The 20,876-nt window shown below is 44.3% G+C and overlaps 1 protein-coding gene across 2 annotated transcripts in view; it reads right to left on the reverse strand.

Moving 5' to 3' along the window:
• Positions 1–4,119: 4,119 nt before the first annotated feature.
• Positions 4,120–20,876, reverse strand: part of Nos (Nitric oxide synthase) — a 350,537-nt gene continuing 333,780 nt past the window's right edge. For both annotated transcript variants that reach the window (XM_084598518.1, XM_084598517.1), the window contains 7 exons: positions 18,153–18,325; positions 16,880–17,090; positions 16,476–16,563; positions 15,894–16,024; positions 14,384–14,535; positions 13,440–13,631; positions 4,120–12,376 (listed from right to left, as the gene is read on the reverse strand). In XM_084598518.1, coding sequence (XP_084454644.1) covers positions 12,272–12,376; positions 13,440–13,631; positions 14,384–14,535; positions 15,894–16,024; positions 16,476–16,563; positions 16,880–17,090; positions 18,153–18,325 — 1,052 coding nt within the window. In that variant the 3' untranslated portion in view covers positions 4,120–12,271. The remainder of the gene's footprint in view (positions 12,377–13,439; positions 13,632–14,383; positions 14,536–15,893; positions 16,025–16,475; positions 16,564–16,879; positions 17,091–18,152; positions 18,326–20,876) is intronic.

Raw genomic sequence — 20,876 nt, forward strand, 5'->3', positions numbered from 1 at the left:
ATCCCGTTTGCGTCACAGCTGTCATGAAGTGTGGCATAATCATTGGCGACATGATCAGCTACTGCATGTTTCACTATTTTAGAATTCATCCTTGTCACATAACTTTGTTATGACACTTATAACGTCATCACTGTTGTCATGAGACTGTCATTTGAATTGGTGACGTAATCAGTTAGTAGATACGACATACTACGCACCTCATTAACAACATGATTTTACATAATACACCCTTCTTTCTGCCTTGATTATCACCCGCACAATCAAATGGGAGAAGCGCTCTTCAAAAGGGTGTCGCCGACACTACGTAAATGCGAGATTCACAATCGGGCTGGCTAATGCCTTTAGAATGAAGTCACGACCAATGTGAAATGGCGCTTTTGATATCAATGGAGAGCACAATGTACGCGTCGTGGCATGGTTTGTCGATGAGGACCTCATCCCTGAGCTCTGGAAAGACATCTTGAGCGAAGAGTTGCGCTCGCAAACCGTGCACGGTGGAAAGCTTTTTATATAACAGAAGCCGCTACAAGAAGGACTCCGAACGTTATTGACCTATATTTTCATGACGTTGCTGTTCACTGCCTTGCACCTTCGAGCATGGCACGTGTAGTAGGTGGCTAACATCAGTAGGGAGGCTGACCGCAACGTCTTCACAACAGGTCGACGAGGCCTCCTTTTGCTTTTTGTTCTTAGTTTTCGGATTTGATTCGACTATAGTGTAGAAGCGAGAGCGGTGGTTTTCTTCCCCGTTGCACCAATCAGCTCCCCGTTAGAGAGGCTGCTTTTGAATGCACTAAAAATGAAAGCTCAGGGTCGGGAGAATTTGAATCGTTGGGTTGTTTATCTAGGGACTCGTGCCAGCGGCTTTTGTGAGGAGGAGTATTCATGGGGCGATTGCTGCATAGTGGGCGCTTAATTCACTTCCTTGTTGATATGCAAGTTGCAGCAATGCATGAATAGTTTTCAATGTAGCGCGAAAAAAATAATAAAATTAGCACGAGTCCTTCAGTCTGGTGACTGCCTCCTGCAACAGAGAGAGGCATGTTTAATATGAGCACTTAAGGAGACGACATTCCTTTTGTGGTCGATTATTGAGATCAGAGAGGTTCCGCGTGAATCGTTGAGATATACATAGGCAGACACCTTTTGCTTTCTAAAATTTTCTAAAAGCTACTATAGCGACCTTCATGCGGAAAGCGCAACTAAGAATGTTCCTGTATTTAAGCTTTCTATAACTCGGACGTAGTAAAATTGCTGGCATTGAATCGGACAGAAAAATGTTGTGATAGCGCCCCTGTTAGGTTCAAAGATGTCCACTATACAACATTCTTCCGTCCACAGTGCTAGAATAGCACGTATACGTGTTAGCGTTATAACTTATAGCTAATCAATTTAACTCATGTGCTATTAAGGATTCACCGTGAAGAGGATTTCCCGGCACCAAAGGCGACAAAAGAGATCATTCAATTTATACTTACAATTCCTGCAAAGTATGGGACATAAATAAAGAGCCAGAAGCACCAGTATACAGAAGGAAAGATATTTTATTCATGTGTAGATTTATGTATATTATGTATAGTATTTATAGATGTATGTATAATTTTTTTCATAGTAATATGTATAGGAAGCCGTAGCTACATTTCGTACAGTTGGTTATCTCATAACAATAAGAGAAACAACCAAAAGCTCAAGGTGATATACAAGCTTGGTAGTGGTTGATCAATACAGTTTGTCCACAGATATCGGCGAGATAAAATCTTCGAAGGTCCAAACATTGTCACATGGCTCTCTGTACAGGCAGGGGTCAAGGTTCAAAGGCCAACGTCTCAACAAACATCTTAGTGACGACCGGCGCTCGCTGAGGAGGTTGAAGCCGACGCACTTGCTTGACGAACATACTGTTCATAAATGCCAAAAATAAACAACTCTAATAGAAGAGAAAAATGAAAAAAAAGGGGGGGGGGGACTTTATTAAGAGGCGCTCTGAAAGAATTGTCTGTACACACGCAAAAGAAAACCACATTAGGTCCCTTTACGAGACTTCAAATTAATCGGAAATTAATATACCTTCCAAACATCCTAAATCAAATTTAACACAGTTTTCAGCTGGCTTTAAGAAACCAGTGCGATAGCCAAGGTTCGCTAGAAGGGATCGGCTGCATTTTGTGCGCACTTATGCAAGCAGAGGTGATGAAAACGATAAGCAGGCAATTAAACAATGCTACGACATTTCGAAGTGAGCGAAATGCGCTTAAGGAACACCGTGCATGTGTAGATCCTTTTGGCACAGAGTACAAACAGACGTACAACCTTCGCAAAGCGCCTTCAGGTCAGGTTATAGGCTTTTAAGCTGTAATGTTAAGCCCCTGCAGGATCAACACTGCTTTCATATTAACCTTTTCAGGTTTTAAACATTGGGGCGCCATATGCGTTCTACTGTAGGACTTAAAAGAACACCATGGGGCCTGAGGTCATTTTACAAAAGCTGTACCCTCCGGTTCACTTAAAGCATGCACTGTTCATTTATAAGGGCTGAAACCGGTGAGGTCTCTATATCTAGAATAGAGATGACAAAGTTGCTGGCTGCGAAGGGCTTCGACTTCTTATTGGCTGTCGCCGGAGGCACCCTGTCCAATTGGGGTAGCTCACGATATACGCAAGCCAATAGCTGAACGTTCTTATGTGGTATTCGAACCTGATTGGATGAGAGCAGCGCTAGCTTGCACAACAATGCGAGACTGATTAAAAAAAGCGACAGAGTATGCAGACGACGTAAAGGACATCGCGCACCTAATTTCAAAACAAAAGCAACGCGAAACAATATCAAAACATACAAAAATATCACCCGCTTAACCTTGCAGGTTCGATCATGACTCTCCGGCCGATGTCAAGCCACTTGCTTTCGGTTTGTATTCTTCAATTTCTTTGTCCACTGTACTGAGATGTAACACGGTCTAATTCTAAATAGGACGTCTGCGATTGAACGTACAGATGTTTGAAAAACATGGCATCTATGTTCACAGAGCTATGGCAAAAAACAGAATTTAGAAAAGGTTCAACAGCAAAAAAAAAAAAAAAAAAAAAAAAAAAGAAAAAAAAAAGAAAAAAAGTGTAAGCAAACTGTTTGAAAAACTATTCGAAACAAGCAGGTGTCGGAACTCACAGGGCTTCATAATTTATCGCTTTCAAGCTCGGATCGAACTGATTCAAACATGCCGGTAATATTGCAGACACTCAGCACGTTAATCATACCTGAGAACTTTTCTGACAACAACAACAACAACAACAACAACAACAAAAAAAAAATGTTCATTCACGGCAAAAGGAAAAATAAATGAAAGTTGAGGAGCAAAAACTCGCAAGTATCTCACAATAGCCCGGTTCAGTCGTTGAAACTGCACTGAAATCATAGGCAACGCGTGGATTCACAAAGAAGTCGCAAAAAAAAAAAAAAAAAAATACGAGGCTGGCATACATAAGCTGTTTTCTACCCGGAAAGGACGTCAAAGCGAAGTTTAAAATGCCGTAGTATTACGTAAAGTATAGTTTAGCACCATACAATATAACAACGGGAAACTGTACCGATCCAACAACGCCCGAGAACTCTACCCGTCATAGCACGCAGCATGCCGAGAGGCATGCACACAGCCACTGATAAAAATATCGACGCGTGTTGTTACGTCGCAGAAGCTATATATGGCTACACTTTCGGGAAACTTCGGTGTGATTTACGACCAGCCAATTTTTGCGCAGTAAAGAGGAAAAGAAAAATATCGGGTTAACAAATCTCTCGTATTATGTTAAGTGCTTTTTGACAAAGGTGGTGCGTACTAGTGACTCTTTTCATTAAAGCTTGGGGCTCTTACACACGGCAATTCATCGGCGACTTCTTTTAAAAGTATCACGTGAGCACCGACTGCCCAGCGAGGTAGCGTGAAGACGAATCAAGGCGGAAGTCGGGAGAGGGAAAGAGCTTGCGCACCGAAAATGCTGCTGGAGTTAGCGTTGTCTGCTTGACTGTTCTGCTTTGTGCAAAGCAACTTCCACGAATTAAGTTTTACGGCCATGTTCTGGGAGTTCGCATTCTATCTACCACGTCCCCCCACTCCCCCTTTTTTTTTTGTCTTCATTGGAGCAAACGCGTAACGTTTAAGCACGACGCTAGGACCCGCTTTTGCTTGCGGGTACCGCCTCGAGGGCGTTTCTTTTAAATACTAATTCATTACGCTTATATCGAAAGTTCTCTACAATGAATTATTCGTAAGTAACGATAGCAGCTATTTCTGGGCGGGCTGCGTTTTTTATCATGAATATGCTCTCTTTAAGATATCAACGGCACTGTATGCACCGGATAAAATAAAAAAAAAACGTGGTCGCAGCTTCTTGGGGCTCCATATAACGTAACAGCTATACAACGTAACAGCTGGGGTGGCACCGCACTACTCAGAACAACGTAGCAGATGGTGCCCGCTCCAGCAGAAGGAACTGTGGGCGCACACTGCCCTCGCGTACTTTCTCTTTTTTTGTTTGCGCGCAGCAGCGTCGAGCAGCCGATAGTCACACGACAGTTTTACAAAAGTAGCTGACTGTACAGTGCGGTCCATTGTTAAAGAGAACATGAGACCACGTGGCTGCCGCACTTTACAAACCATTCCCGAGAGATCCGGCGACAAATTGTCGCACAAAGTACGTGAGCAGTAAGCAGAATAGGCTGCTTTTCCCGAGCCTGCAAATGGTGCCGCCCATTCTCGCCAGTTGGCGGCGGCAACGCTTTGCAAAGCGTTTATGCCAAGTGATAGCACGTTCCCTTTAACAATGGACAATACTGTACATATGCTGTTTATATGCAGCACATGCAGGATCATATGCTGCTCGGAATATGAATATTCAGCACATGATCGAGCCGACAAGCAATCTAGTGCTCACATGAGCTAAGTTTTCTGATAAAAAACAAACAAGGCAGCGAAGTAGACATAGACACCATGGAGAACAACAATTTACTCACAAATGATATTTTTACGTCTAGAGCTAGCAACAGCGTTAAACTATGTAACGAGACCTCGTAACTTGTCGCCACTGTAAACGTTTTTGATATGAATCTAATAGCTTGCTAATAACGCTAAGAGGTTATGTAGAGCAAGGCACTTAAATTTTCTATAGAGACTTGGTAATCTATATATCCTTGCTGCTACTAATGGCTATAATTTGGTTTAAATGAAAGAAAACTGGCCGTGAAAAAAAAAAAAAAAACGTGCTCAGAACGAAATGGTTACAGTGCTTCGAACATCTTCGAAAGGCTTTCTACCTTTTCCTTGAGCGCAATATTAACTGTCAATCTCAAAAACAAAATGATTTTCTACGCTTAAATTCACCACAATGTTCGTTGCTGAGAGCGAGAACAGTATTTCTGAAGAAGTGAAGGGTGAAAACAGCCGCTGGAACATAGTACGTAGCAACATTAAGATGGAAAGAAGCTAAGAAAGGACATCGTACAATAGCATCAGCCTGAAATCTTAGTTTGTAATAAGAAAACGTTATCAAGTAAACAAACAAACGAAATTGACAAAAGAGAACAATTAAGAAAATTTGCTGTTTTCTAGCGTGATCAGTAACATGCGAAAATTTGCCCTTCCGACTTGGAACCAAATCTAGAGCCCATTATCTCGATCGCAGAGAGGATTACTGAGTCTCACGCTAACAGACCAAATTCAATGACAATGACGTTGGCGAATAGAAGCAAATAGCAGTTCCGGTCTGTTATGACGAAGAATGCGATTCAGCAACCCAATAAATAATTCTTTCATTTCATGCATATTGATCTTTTTTAGCAACGTTTACAGTAGAAAATGCAGCCGTTTTTCAGCGTGTCGTCGCGCTGGCTCCCGCTAAAGCAAAAGCCATTCCTTTCATCGATACTTTATGAACTGCTTATTGAACTACTAAACCTACGTTGGTGGAAAAATTATAGTTAAATAATGCTGCGTTAACTTCTTGATTTCTACGAAGGGTGTAGAAGATGCTCCTTTTATGTGTAAAATATATGATCATGGAATCTATTTATGGGTACTGTTACATTGCAATGGTGCTGCGAATATGCAGAAACAAATTTGACATATTTCCCACGAACGCTGCCTTTTATGTAACGATTATCACTTAGTTTTGGTTGATCATAAATTAATTTAAAAACTCGATTTTGGTGGGATGTTTACGCTCACCAGTGAATGGCACATTTACAATGATAAGCCAATATATTACATGTTCAATGAAATGCTAAAATAATGACGTCATATTCAAGTGAACACTCAGTTGTGGCGAACTCTGCTTCCAGGTTTCCTTTAAGGTTCACAAGAAGCTTATCACTTCCGTGTTAAGTTACCGATACAAATTAAACAGAATAGATCGAGTGCCGCAAAAAAAGAAAAAGAAGAAGAATTAGGCTAGGCTGTCACTTATAACGATTCGCTTTCCAGTCCGGTTCCTCCACTACTTACAATACTGTCATTTTACCGTGAACATGCATGCCAAATGTTCCGATGCACCACACTATGGTAACCAGATAATTTAGGGCTTTAAGAGTTTCTCAGGGAAAAGCTAGTCAGTGAGGAGAAACTGTAAATAGAGTAACTCGTTAAGGAGTAACAACATTGCGTCGTTTCCTTATGTTTAAAACTTCGTCTAGCTTGCTTGAAGCAAAATCTTGCAGCTTCTAACAGCTTAATTAACGCTTACCTGTAATTGTTCAAGCAGTCATATACTTGATTTTTTTACCGCATTTAACCAGGAGTGACAAAACAATATAGATAGTCAGAACACGGTCGACAGAAAATACAAAACAAATAAAATATACTTAATAAGCTCTCTCAGACTAACAACACAGACGACAACCAATAGAGAGGATGCAAGACAAAACATTTGATACAGTTTGGCAGCGCTTATGCGTCGGCAGGTGTGGAAAAACAGGTGATTGAGCCGGTAAAGCCCCGAGGAGGGCCACAAGGTAAGACATTTGTGCCGGAGAACAGGGAGGTCAAACACCACGATCGTGGTCGCAGTAATAGAGAGACCACTCGTTACGAACTGCATACCCGCGCTGCTGACGAAACCCGCCAGCTAAACGTCACAAGTTCTTGCTATGTACAAATGCGTTGATTAACGAACGGTGGCGCTACAAGCGGCAGAGATTACACTACGTGACAGCAGCGACAAACACACACGAGCGCAGAAAAAAATAAAACAAAATATTAGTCGAAACATAAGTCTTGCGAGCGGTGGGATAGAAAATCGAAGGCATATGGTCATGATAGAAGACTATGACACTTACGTACTTGCCTACACTGAAGAATGTGAAAAAAAAAGAGGACATCTCTCTGCGCGAGGTGCCTTGAAATGCCGCTCCTTCATCCTTTTTTTTAGCCATTTAGTCTCTTTCAGCTTTCTCACAAAAGTACGCTCATATACAGAACAGTGAAAAATACACACACCCGTATTGCACCTCGTAATCAGTGCAGGTGTAGTCACGCCTTTCTATGACTCTGCATTTTGCCCGTGATTAAAGGGCAAGATGGCACAGGGAACAATATTTGTTCTCGGAAACCTGTGACGTAATCCACAATTAGTAAGCGAGAAGTAAGTCATTGGAAAGCAAAGTTGCCAAATTAGAAGCTGAACTTACACCAAGGCTCATTTTCGCTGTTAACGATAGCTTCCCGTGGTACTAAGAATGACTTAGCGTTGCAGAGGAATACCTGATAACCTTTGACCCGAAATGCAGCGGCACCTAGAGAGGGCAATATCTAGCCTCCCCAGTGTTCACTGGCCGCTCAGAGAGCGGTTCTAATCCGGAATAAGAGGTGGCGCAACACGCGAAACTTCCCGCCTGCAAAGGAGCGACGATAAGCGACGCTACATACACTCCTGACAAAAGGACTGATGACTCCTTCGCCGCCTTTTGTTTGCGCACTTCGCCAACGACTCCGTGAAAGCGCGTTATCTCGGACAACATTAAACACTCTCTTCGGGGGTGAAAGGGGGCGCGAGTGAGGGGTGACATCAAGCAAAACTCTTTTGTACACATATATGCTCTGTAAAATGCTGCACCTCTGTACGGAGCACAAGTATTTCTCTCTCTCTCTCTCCCGTACACCTTCCCGCTTCTGGGTGACCGCTTCACAGACACGCACACACACGCACACACACAAAGCTCTCCATAAACATTACTGTAAAATGCACGAGTCTCGTTTACACTGACGAAGAAGGAGTTCGCTGCAAGCAGAGACGGAGAGGACAGCGGGGCAAGGAGTGCTGGAGCTGTGGTAACCCTTTTTAGAAGATACGCTCATGGAAAGGAAGTTGGGCTGAGTAAAGCACGATGGCGCAACAGCAGTTAACAACGTGTACTTGGACTATGCAGTAGATTAGTCTGACAGAGAGAGAATGGAAAAAGGTGTGTAGCAGAACTTGTAGAAAGGTATATATAGGCGGGGCTTTGACACACACGTATAGAATAAAAAGAAGCGGGAGCACGTGCGTATGTAGTGTATAGAGCAGGACGCAGCTGCTCTGTGTACGCCGTACGCTCTACTTAAATCACGTGGTAAGGAGCGGGCGTCGCGCCTGAATTGTCTCAGGGACGTCACAATTAGGCCTCGAAGGCCGACGCGTGACAACGTCGCCTCCGACCCGAGGCTGCAGACAGCCACCGTAGAGCGACACGCTAGGGGGTTGCATCCGTTGTAAGCCTCTTTGCATCTGACAGCGCTGTGTGCTTGAAAATAGCGAACACCGACAGCACTAACAACCACGGAGAAAGAAGTGGCCTAGATTCCGTCGACACAATCATCGTACGTTGGCTTGCTTGGCGAGAACTCGAGGGCTTCGAAGATGCACCCGGAGATCATCGCTCAACAACGTTCTTTTTTTTTTTTTTTTTTTTTTTTTCTCGGCCAAGCTTATCATCCCGACGTTGGAGAAGCGATGGTGACGTCATGAGCGACGTCAGTAAGAGCTATACTGCAGCGTCTGCAGCTGTCACTGTTTGCACTGTCGGTGCAAACAATGCGCCTCCACAGACAACGTATAAGCGTACGGGCATACATATATGCGTTCTCAGCTCTGCGCATTCCTACATTGTTGTGCGGCGTACGGCTTTTGCTCGAAAGGGTGTCGCAGGATGCTCGCAACATCCTTGGAATTAACAAGTATGTCCTGCTCTAAGTTCACCTACTGGAGGCGCGATAGTCACGTACGTGTACCGGAGAGGTGTCACGGCACATATTTAGCTGTGGTCTTTGATGACTAACCTGTGGTTATGCGATTCTGATCAGTGTCTCCTAAGTGCATGCACCGTTCAAGCAAAAAAAAAAAAAGACAAAAACGGGTAGCGAAAAGACATTTACACATCTACACTTGCAAGCATTAAGAAAGAACAGTGAGCGCATCCTGCGGCCAAGCTCACACTCGCCTTGACAGAACTGTCTAAACGATCCCGTGTTTGCAAGAAAAGAGCGGTGCTTCCGGAAAGGCTGCTGGAGTACTCTTAAGAGGGCAGATCTACGTTTCGAGGTGATGTCAACGTTGCTCAGCCAAGCAGAAAGACAGCGGCAAACGCATGACGTAGAGAAGAAATAGATAACGGGTATCTATTGGCCAGATTGGATTCACTCCTATATTTCTTTCTTTTCTCTTGATGTCTGTAACATTTTAGCGTATCGAAGAATCAGGCTTTCCGGGACGCACAAAATGCTCCTCGCAGATAACCAGCTTAGAGATAGCGGTTCTTTTTTGCCACGACAGACATGTGGGCCAAGGCCACGAGCGAACGGAATGCTTTCCAGCACACGCCTTTACGGAGAGCGGAAATGTGTGCTCGGTTATAAAGCCCGAGAAGGAAAAGGTCCAATGTGTCCCCTTCGTTGAAACTGCAACTGCAGCTGTTGAATTTTCATTGTTTAGAACATTTTAACGTCAAGATTAAGCATGGCTGCATTAATCCTTGCAAATCTTCAGTACTTTATGGAACGCCGAAGAATTTTGCATGTTTGATTCTGCCAAGTCTTTTCTGACAGTCATGAAATTACATTACGTTCCTTGAGCGAAGGTTTGGGATAATTTTGCTAACGTTATAACGATTATCGATTACCAATGATAGTATCAGGCGTCAGGTAGTTCGAAATGCGAGGTTTCGGGAGGGCGTCGGGAAGATATAGTTTTACCCGCCCTTCATTCGTCAAGGTATCGTGCCCTATCTAAGATTACTCTGTTGATCTGCGCACCTAGTTTTGAATCTTTTTCCCTTGTGGACTCTGCGCCTGCCAAGTACGCGGTTGTAAGGTTCTCGCGAATTGCGGGACGCGGGACGTACCTGGCCACCTGAACGAGATACCGCGCTGCGTTAAGGAGAGAGGATGTTGTGAATGTCATTTAGAATGATGGGAGGGCGTACTGACTGACCCCGGTGAAAGATGCAGTCGTCTCATAAGCGTTATTATTCTTTTTGCTCTTTTTTGGAATGTGTGCGCCTCAATATATTGCCAAAAGAAGGAACAGTGTCCCTAAAGGTTGCTCAGAGTACTACGTGCAACTATTATTACGATAGACTGCTGCTCTGCTAATAAAGCCGAAATGAAGTGATGTACGAGCATAGCACTAAAATTGTTTTTTTTTTATTTATTTATTTTTGTGACCATGGTTTCAGTTCTCAGGAGACTAGAACATTAAGTTGGGACTTTCTACGGAAATTTACTCCAAGAAAGGTGATGAAATCAATGTTGGCCATCTATGTATCGAAGCGTGTGCCACGTAAGTCTTCAATGTTATGAAAAGCTAGCGCTTAAATAGTCAGCTCTATAGTCCACCTTAGTGATCTTCCTTTCAGATAGCGTTATTTAGCAACCAAACTCATACAGTCGGTCCGCAAATGTAGCGACGATCGTTCGTGCAGTCGAAGAGAGGCGACAGAAGGATTTGATTATGCATGCGCACACTGTGAAAACACGCCCTCAGTGGCGCTCACCGAAACAGTAGGTGAAATAATTTACACATTGTGGCACTGAGACAAAGCACACTTGCAAAGGCAGCCGATATATTCATTTGCGTGTAGCACCTGCTTGCGCGCATTTCCACGCAGGTGCATAAAATTGCATCTGAACATGATACAGGCGGTCTTCAACAATCGACACAAAACCGTATCTTGACCAGACTTAACAAGAACCCCGAAGATCTGAAACACGTGCGGTACAAGTGGCCATAACCTCAATGCACAATACGACGAGAAGCCGTCTTTTCTAACATTCTGTGTATCATAAAACGGGTGCTGTTACAAACTCTAAGTGAGCAGGGCGCAGACACCGCAGCACAGGCTTTTTTTTAAACCGGCTTTTTTATGTAATGTCCCTGATAGTGATCTTTGAGGGAATAATAAATGATGATGATGATGATGATTCGCGACAACGTAAACAACACGCATATGCACCACACCTTGTCAACATGACCCTGTGGATCCTTGCGTCCCGTGCCGTTTCCTGCACAGGTACTACCTAACAAGACATGCTGAATCTGCGCATTTCTTGTGATGCAGCCAGAACAAGAATGGTTGGTCTGCGTGCAAGCTTGGTGAGCCCATTTGAGCCTTTGGCTGTCCTTGAGATGCCCTTGTATGCGAAGGGTGCAGAAGATGGGTTTGTTCGCGCGCACGACGCTCTTTTCGGCTCGCAAAAGCAGTTGGTTTAGCGCTACTCTGTAGTCAGTTTGTTAACTGCTCGCACTACTCGTGGTCAGCAAATTCCACTGCCCAGACACACTTATAGGCCTATTATCCCTCTCCTCATGCGAAGCTTGTTTGTTCGTTTTGTTCGGAGCATTGAAGAAATTACTCCGTAACCGAATCAGGCGGAACTGTGGCTACTGGGTCGTCACATCCGAGAGCATGACTAAACAACTTTACGACTACAACCTAAGTTTAATGACGTACTCGTGTGTGCCTCGTGCATCAAACGACGTGGCATGGTAATATTGATTGGTTACAAGACAAGGCAGCACCATCAGGACTGTTAGGATGTTTAGTGAGACGCGAGAAAAAGGCGGAGAAAGGGTGTGGATGGAGCGACGGGAGAGGCGGGAGACAAGGGAGTTGTCTCCCACGGCGAAAAGTGGTGATAAGGTGTTGTCATTTAGCGTTGTGTCCCGACGCATTGTGAGTGCAGTTGGTGAGGAGGGCCCTGAGCCTAGAGAAAGTGAGCGAGCCAAAGGAGTCGGGCAGGCTGGCCAGCGAGTGTCACTTGTGCGTGCTTCTCCGCTTGGCGTCCTCCCGGCTTTTTCTCGTTGCTTCCTCGGTACGCAGGGTGACGCCGAAGATGTCCTCGTGGATTCGGTTCTCCTCCTGCGTGCACAACACGTGCGCCAACTCAGTCTACAGCAGGGAATCGACCGCCCATGTTTACGCTATATATGCATTAAACATTCGTCCGGTAAATATTTCTTCGGTACCCTCTCACAACCATTCTCGAAAGTCTTAAAGAATGCCACATTATTTTTCAAGGATGATAAGCTGCCGCTGACCAACTCTAAATGAATTAGCACCAAACGCAGTGATTTATTGTATAGGTTGTACATCAGACGAGGTGTGCGTTGATTTATTGTTGATACTGATGCGTTTTTGCGTGCAAAGATTGACACAGCAAATCATGCACATCGTTTTGCAGAGGTAACTTTGACAACTTCGGGTTTCTTCCCATGTTTTTAAATATCAATAGATAGTCATTTTTATAGTGCTGTATCATTTTACAGAGCAATCAATACTACCTGCATTACGAAATGAATGATTCAACGTTGTTGTCGTTTCATGCCTTCTATTAACAGAGTAAAACACGTTAATGTGTGCATTGTGAGGCTGTGTGAGCTACAGGAATCTAATTACCTTAAATGAGTTCTATGCGCTGAACCTTCGTCGTGAACATATGCTATCAGTTTACTGTGGCTAGCTATACAACTTCAAAATGGAATATATTACGTTGCACTCCATTGGCGACATAAAAAAAAAAAAATTGAGATGTGATTATTGGTTGTAAAATATTCCCGAAGGCTAAGTTCGAGACAGGAGAGAATCGTTTCACAACCACAAGTGTGAGTACACGTGGCAGTAGAGGGACATTAAGTGGTTCTTGCGGGTCTTGCAAGCATCCGGTATTAGCGAGGAAGGTTGCAGCAAAGAGTTTGGAAAGAATAGCGGTGGTGTCAGCACTGCAATTTAACGAGCCTCCCGAAAATGTGGCGAACTATTGGCCAAGTGGTTGTGGGTGCTGTAATACGGTGCATAGACATCACTGTGCACTGAGCACGGGACTCGATCGTTACCGGGAGGCGCTAAAATGAAAGAAGAAAGGTATATCGTATAGATCAAGAGAAAACTTCAAGCACATGTGCGATGATGAAACGGTACCAACCCTGAGCTTGTCCATGATGGCTTCAGCCTTCTCCTCAGTGACGTTGCCCTGGTCCCGTAGTATGGCCCTGACCGCCTTGTTGACTCCGTCAGCCATGATGACGTCACCGCACACGTACAGGTGACCATTCTCTTTCATGAGCATCTTGTATAAGTCCTCAGCTCTCTCGTGCAGCTGGTCTTGGACATAACACTGCAAGTTTATCACCATCACTCATCAGTGAAGCAAGGCCTAAAAGCGCGCACAGTATTTAAATCAGCCTGGTACTTTAGTTTACAGTCGCGGACAAAGCAATGCATGCAGAACAAAATTGTTGCTCTCACATTTTATAAAAGCCAGATATAAAAGTAGCAGCTGACAGCGCATTGTATTTTAGTTGCTCGGTGGTGGGCCTACGCTTTAACGTCTGGCATGCCCGATGCTAAACAGAGAGGCGTCCGTGTGCTGTGCGATGTCAGTGTACGTTGAAGATCCCCGCGTGGTCGAAATTACTCCAAAGACTTCTACTACGGCGCCTCTTTCTCTATTACCACTTTCACTCCCACCTTCCTCTCTCACCTCAAGGCGCGGTTCAGGTGTTAACAGAGAAAAGTGTGGCAGATGTGCGCGTTTTCTTCCCTGTAAACTTTTTTACATTAGAGATGTTTAGTTTACCGCTGCCTCTTACCGCGGCCCTCTACTGCTACAGCGCGCCGTCAGCCCAGCACGCGCTTATTGGTTCCTGCGGAATTTGACAGTAACGTGGCGCCATCTGTCGCCCTTGGGGTAATCTGAGCATGCGTACTCATGCGTACTGACGCTCGTGCGGTAGCGGTAGACGACAGCGGTAGACGGTAGCGGTAAGCGGTAGAGCTAAATATGCCCGATACGATAACGTTACGACCGCTGCTAGTGACCTGCTTTAACTAGACCCAATGCAGGCATTGATGTAGCGCAGTACGTACCTTTTTCTGCCCCGGAACTCTGGAGAAGGCGAGGAAGACGTTCCTTAGGGCACCGGCGTCCTTCATAGTCTGCACTTCCTCGGCGTACAGCTGGGACTCCTTAGTCCGACACCCAAAGTAGAGGTCCATCTGGCCTTCGTAGAAAGGCTGACCTATAATTGGACCCAGAGTGGGCAAGAAAAAAAGAAATCGAGGAATGTTGCAACAATCTTTTCCTGGCATTGAAGGTAGAGTCGCTTAGTCATCCAGGTAGTAAAAAAAAAAAAAAAAAAGATGGCGTAATCATAGACTGGTCACATGAATTTTTTCTTGGTGGTTCGTTCTGAGCAGGATCAGTTTTTCGGTGACTTTATGGCGAGCTAGTGCGGTAAAATATTTGCGCTCTCTAAATGTATTATTTCAACTTTCTGCAATATTAGCTGGACAAAAAGCGGTAGAATGAACAGTGAATTAGGTGTTAGTAAATAAACTCGCCTCCTCAAAATAAGCGCTATGTATTTTGTTTTTAAACTGACAGATCACCACCTAATCATTTAGACTACACGCAGACAGGCCAGCTCTGTTTTGACAGTTGAAGGTACTGCGAGTGATAAGGCTAATGGAGCAGTCACAAGGCGGGCTAGTAGTTGCTTGTTGGTCTAGTAGTTTCACTGTACCTTGGGTAACTGCGACAGGGTTCACAGGAGGGATATATGAGACAAAATTGCGTACGGTTGGCGTACCTGGCTGACATTATGCCGACCAGAAATGTAGAAAAAATATGCCATTATCATCATCATCGGCGTCATACTGAAGGATTATGTTATGTAGGGCAGATGAACTGGCCCTCACCTCTGATTTCAGCCGCTGATGGCTTTCAAACATGGGATAGTCAGAATGCTTGCTGAAATGATGTGTGTATGTGATGTTACTATTCACGCATTGCTTGCGCAATGTGGATTCAGCATATTAGCGAGCAACAAGACTTTACTTAGGGAATGCTTGCCACACGCGCAAAGTGCAAACAGCCTAGGTTCGTAGTTCTCAGTCGAACAGCACACGGCAAAAGAAAGGAAGAAGAACGAGATCATTCTTCTCGTCCTTTTTTTTCCCCTTTCTTTGGCCGTGTGCAGTTATGCTGAAAACTATGAACATAGATCAAAAATACCAATCAGCCCTGCAACCAACTATATTGAAGGCAAAAAGACGACCAGCTGCAACATTGCGACGCTCAGGTTAGAGATACCTGTACATGTTCTCAAACTAATGCTTCTGAACGCTGATATTGCCGATGGGCTGTGGCAGCTGAGTTTTGTATAGTGTATTTCACAGGAACAGCTTGCTGGATATGCGTAGTACAGCCCAGTATGCACGTTCGTTTAGTCTAATCGCAAACAAAACAAAACAAAAAGAAAGGTTTTATGCCTGATTTTTTTTTTTTATTCCTAGCTGGCAGCAGTATTGTGTGATAACCGCATAGGCATAATGCGACCAACCGTTTCGAAATTGTGCGATGAAATCGCCACCGTACCTTCTTGGTAGACGTTCTGCATGGAACAATAGCGTCGTTGCCAAAAGCTCCTATAGGGGGCGATGCCCGTCCCTGGTCCAACGAGCACCACAGGAACGTTCTTCTGCTCAGGCAGATGGAAGTTCGGGGCACTAGTGTTTGGGAAGAAAGAAAAATAAACGGGTTAATTCACTGCATGTTTTCTCTTCTCCAAGAAAGTGGTTAGTTCTGCCTGAAGAACATGCGTTAAATGCAGAGATATCAAAATAAAAGTGAATTGAGACTATCACTACGTTGGTACCTGCATCAGTCGTCGATAAGGGCGGTTAACTGGCCGAGCATGCATGTTGTGAAACCCAACATCTTGTTCAGCTTATTGCTTTGCAATCGAGCTTTCGCCCTTGCATAACGTGAACGAATATATTTGCTACTACAATTTAGAGTACATAAAATATCTTTTCTGGCTGCTTCTATATGTCTGCCTACTATATGTAATACTAGGTTGCTTCTTTGCTGACTTTAGCAGTAAATAAATGCCTCGGTTTTATTTTTTCTACAACGCAGCTAAATGTGTTATTTTCACCCGAGTCATACGCAACTTACATTCTGACGAAGCAAGCAATCTCTTCTCCAGGCTCAATTGTGTCCAGGTACGAGGAGCACACACCATAGTGTTTTTTGCCCATACCATCTGGAATGAAGACAAGAACATCATTCTGGTTAGAGAGAGATGAGTAGTTCATGGAATAGTGAAGGTTTGGGAGGGGGGGGGGGGGAGGGGAAATATTTTACAGATCAAAACACATGTGCATTTCAGGTGCCGTGGCAGGCAATGTATTCTCAGTAATGGACGTTAGTACTTGTGAAGCCTTATTTTTCGAAAAAAGAAATATGTGGAGGCACCTTAAAATTGTATATGCTTGTTCGGTGCCCAGAATTTTTCCAAACTGCCCTACCTGCACACATATGCAAAAAATAAAAATAAATAAAAGGTTTTATTGTCTCACTTTCTGTCCTGTAGGTGACTACTGCGACGGTGAGGTGTATCTGTCCCGGGTAGGCCTCCGGTGCCGAGCTGATGGAGTAGAATCTCGGCTGTATGAGTGGTAGCATGCACAGCAGCAGCTCGGGCGTGGGTTGAACCGAGGAAAACTCCTCCAGCAGGTCCAACAGGTGCGGGAACTTGTGTGCCTTCCAGTCCTCGTACTTCTCCAAGTTCTACACGTGCAGCAACAACGGAAGACGAGCCATTGCGATCTCAGCACGCTAAACTACTGAGATACCTAAGCTTTCTTCAGGTAATTGAAAATACGCTTCTAAAGCGTCGAGCCTTATTACTCACAATTGAAAAACTCCGCCGTCACATAATTAATACAATTCATCTTAATGCAAACTGATCTAATTTGCGTTGTTGAACTGCTACACAATTCATGAACTTTTGAACCTCTCAGTTTGCCTTAAGTTCTCGCATGGTCTATGCATATATGTGCGCGTGGGGAAGCAGATCTTGAGCTTTGCACCGGCAATGCAATGCATGAGCGACTCATATTAAGACGAAAGCCTTTAATGATTCATGCTGTCGTAGACAAAATGTGTCCTGCTTTTGCGGAGGCTCTGATTGGCCGAGGCGGGATGACGCCATAGAGGTCTAGACCAATCACAGAGCACCACCACAGTATGCGCGAATGCGTACGTGCCTTATATGGCCATATGTCAATCAATGATCAATTACTTATTAATGACTAATAAATAAGTAATTGCTAATTAATGCCCAAATAAGTAAGCCAATAATCAACTAATTAATGATAATTATAATTACATAATTCATCCATTACTTGCCTACATAATGCCTAACTAACCAATTGATGACTAAATAATTAATTACTAATTAGTGCTTGTTATGTAGCAGAATGCGGCACTCAGGCTTTCGCTTTTCACTATTTTAGCAGATAAAGTCCCTCGTAGTTTTTTTTTGTCTTCTTTCTTTGTCGCTGCTAATTTTTTTTCTTGACAGATTTGCTTTAATATTTTGAGCTACTACAGCCTCTGTGTATGTTCAAGTTAAGCCTATATCGTTTTCTAACAGGAGCACTAAACCAGCATAACTGTCTAACCAGCATAAACGCTAAGAGCCATGCGGACAGCCATGCAGTAGTTCAAAGGAAAGGTAAGTAAGGAAGGCTAATGGAGCTTCGCGCAATATTTCGTATTCATATAATGTGGCCTTAAACACATTAAATTAGACGAATGATTACAGCCACGCTGTGTAGCGAAGCGTACCGTGGCCAGCGTCTGCAGCTGCTCCTGCTGGCGTTCGTCCGAGGCCATGGCGGCCAGGTACTTGAGCAACTCTTGCGAGGCGGGCGTCGTGATGTCCAGGTAGCGGCTCAGAGCCACGCGAAGCGAGCACGGGGGCAACCGGCCGTTGTCCTGCCACGTCTCTTTCTGCTCGCCTGCAGGGACACAGACACGAGCCCGTTGGAGAGTGGTTAGAAAAATAGAAGTCACGAAGCACACAGCTGGGACTCATTCAAAACGCCCTATAAGTACTTCGTATCAGATACCACAGGCTCGTAACGAATGAAAGCACAGAAAAGATGAAACTGTGTGAAAAAATACACGCACCAAGGAAGGAACATGCGCGCCACAGAAATCGCAGAAAATTACGCTCAGAATTTCCTAAGAAACACTGCATAGCATTGAATCAGCTAGGCTAGCTGGAGACGTGTTACTATAGTGCAAGCTGAGATTGAACTGGTACTGTTTGATACAGCCTGTGAAAATGATAATGGGAACACTGAAGCAAATTAACAGTGAGAGGATGCTAGCTACATGAGCGTCCGTGCCATGTTTTCAAATTCCACCGCATTCTGGCTCTCTTTTGTGCTTGTAAGATATAGTTGTGTTGAAAGATGTATATTAAGCCATGTCTTTGCATACGTGCGTACCATGAAATTGTTCTCAGTGCTACTGTGCTACTCTTCAGCTCACTTTCAAATGAGCTCTTATGTGTGAGAAAAATATATAAAAACATATCTGACTGAAAAGTTTGGCAGAACCTTCAACAGGAGTCTAGGCAACAACAATCACGGGCAGCTGAAAAGTGTTGCCAGTAAAAAGAGTAGTCCTCATTAGTATGACTATTTCTGTCCGCATAGCACTTCCGTTAACAGCTTGAGCTCCAATTCGCGTTTCACGCGTGTAGTTTCTAATTGAGTACGGTACGATGGTGGCAGGGAAGAAATGCAGAAGCACTTTGGTGAGCATGATGCTTTTTTTTTTTTGTGAAGGTGAAGTTGATTTAAGCTTGGAGGAACACTAAACAAGAACCTGGGGATGAAGTACCTGCATCACTGATGAGGAGAGCACATGTTTCCCCTGGAAATGGAAGGTGACGGTAGAAACAAAACGAAGTTACGAAAACAAAGTTTACGAGAACCGACACATAAAAGAAATAAGCGGTGATTCGAAAGACGGGCTGGCTTAAATAGGAAAGAAAATCCTACCCCTGACGTGGGGGACAAACAACGTTGTACAAAAATACAGTGCTCAGGCGCGCACGCACCCCCCTCCCTCTCTCTCTCGCGCGCACACACACACACACACACACACACACACACACACACACACACACACACACACACACACACACACACACACACACACACACACACACACACACACACACACACACACACACACACACACACACACACACACACACACACACACACACACACACACACACACACACACACACACACACACACACACACACACACACACACACACACACACACACACACACACACACACACACACACACACACACACACACACACACACACACACACACACACACACACACACACACACACGCACACACACACACTGACGCATCCTCTGCAAGTCATAGCTGATTTATCTGCCAGGATGCAGCTGTTTCTGGCGAAGTTACAAACAATAATATTATGCCTTTTTTCAGTACAAACCGAGGCCGATGTATTCGACGGATTTCGCCAAGAAAAACAACAAAAGCCATGCATAACACTTCTTCGTCACATGTACGGCCTCACTCAAGGCTCGGTGTGCACGATATCGGTAAATGCCCGAAAAAGCGAATTTCAAGAAGAAAACATGCTTATGATCTGAACGGAAACCAGAAAATCCAGATTAAAATAGCCTTAGGGGCGTTCTGGCAGCCTTTTTAATCACGTAAGTTATTTCGTGCTTTGTAAAGCGACCGTTAATGCTCTTAAGTCCGTTCCGGGTGTGGACGTGATTATTACTTGCCTCGATTATTCATTTGTTGCGAAAGCACGCTGAGTCATAAATGATGTATTAATCATATTATTGTTAAAACAAAACTTTATGATCTCTTAGGAGTAGATCAGACTGTGCGGGAAACGTTTTATGCCGATCAAGTATTAGATTTTTTTCGTTTTTGCACACATGCTGCTGCTACACACTGTCTCGATGCTTGCCTTTTTTCTTTTTTTTTCACCCCGAATTTCTAGTTTCATGTGGAAGATTACATCACTACAAGTAAGCCTTTGCTAATCCTCAAGAGCAAATGACCCACACATTGTGTCGCCTTCTGTGTCAATATTTCGTTTCTTATCCTCAATAATTTTTTACTTCTTTTCGCGATTATGGCTCAGCGAGGCTGGCTTCGCCTCATTACGGGTATTAACGCGGTGAAGCCAGCTTGGGGGCTAAGGAGGCTTATGTGTAGGCAGTATATGCTGAAGCAGCCGCTAAGTTGATTGAGCTCCTTGCATAATGGTGCGAACACAGCTGCTAACCTAGACGCACGAACGCACACTGGCACGGAGACACGCGAGCACGCACGAAGAGGCAGACAAAGCTGGTAGTTCGCAGTGTGGCGTGCTGTATAAGTTCTCGTGTGACAGCGCTGTCCTACCTAGCTCCGTGTAAGGGAGAATAAACGTAGAATAAAAAGAGCGTACCAAACTAAATAACATAGGCGTGGAAGGACTGGGG

The sequence above is a fragment of the Amblyomma maculatum genome, chromosome 3 (genome assembly GCF_055883805.1).
Source record: "Amblyomma maculatum isolate TAMU_Amacu chromosome 3, ASM5588380v1, whole genome shotgun sequence".
Lineage (NCBI taxonomy): Eukaryota > Metazoa > Arthropoda > Arachnida > Ixodida > Ixodidae > Amblyomma > Amblyomma maculatum.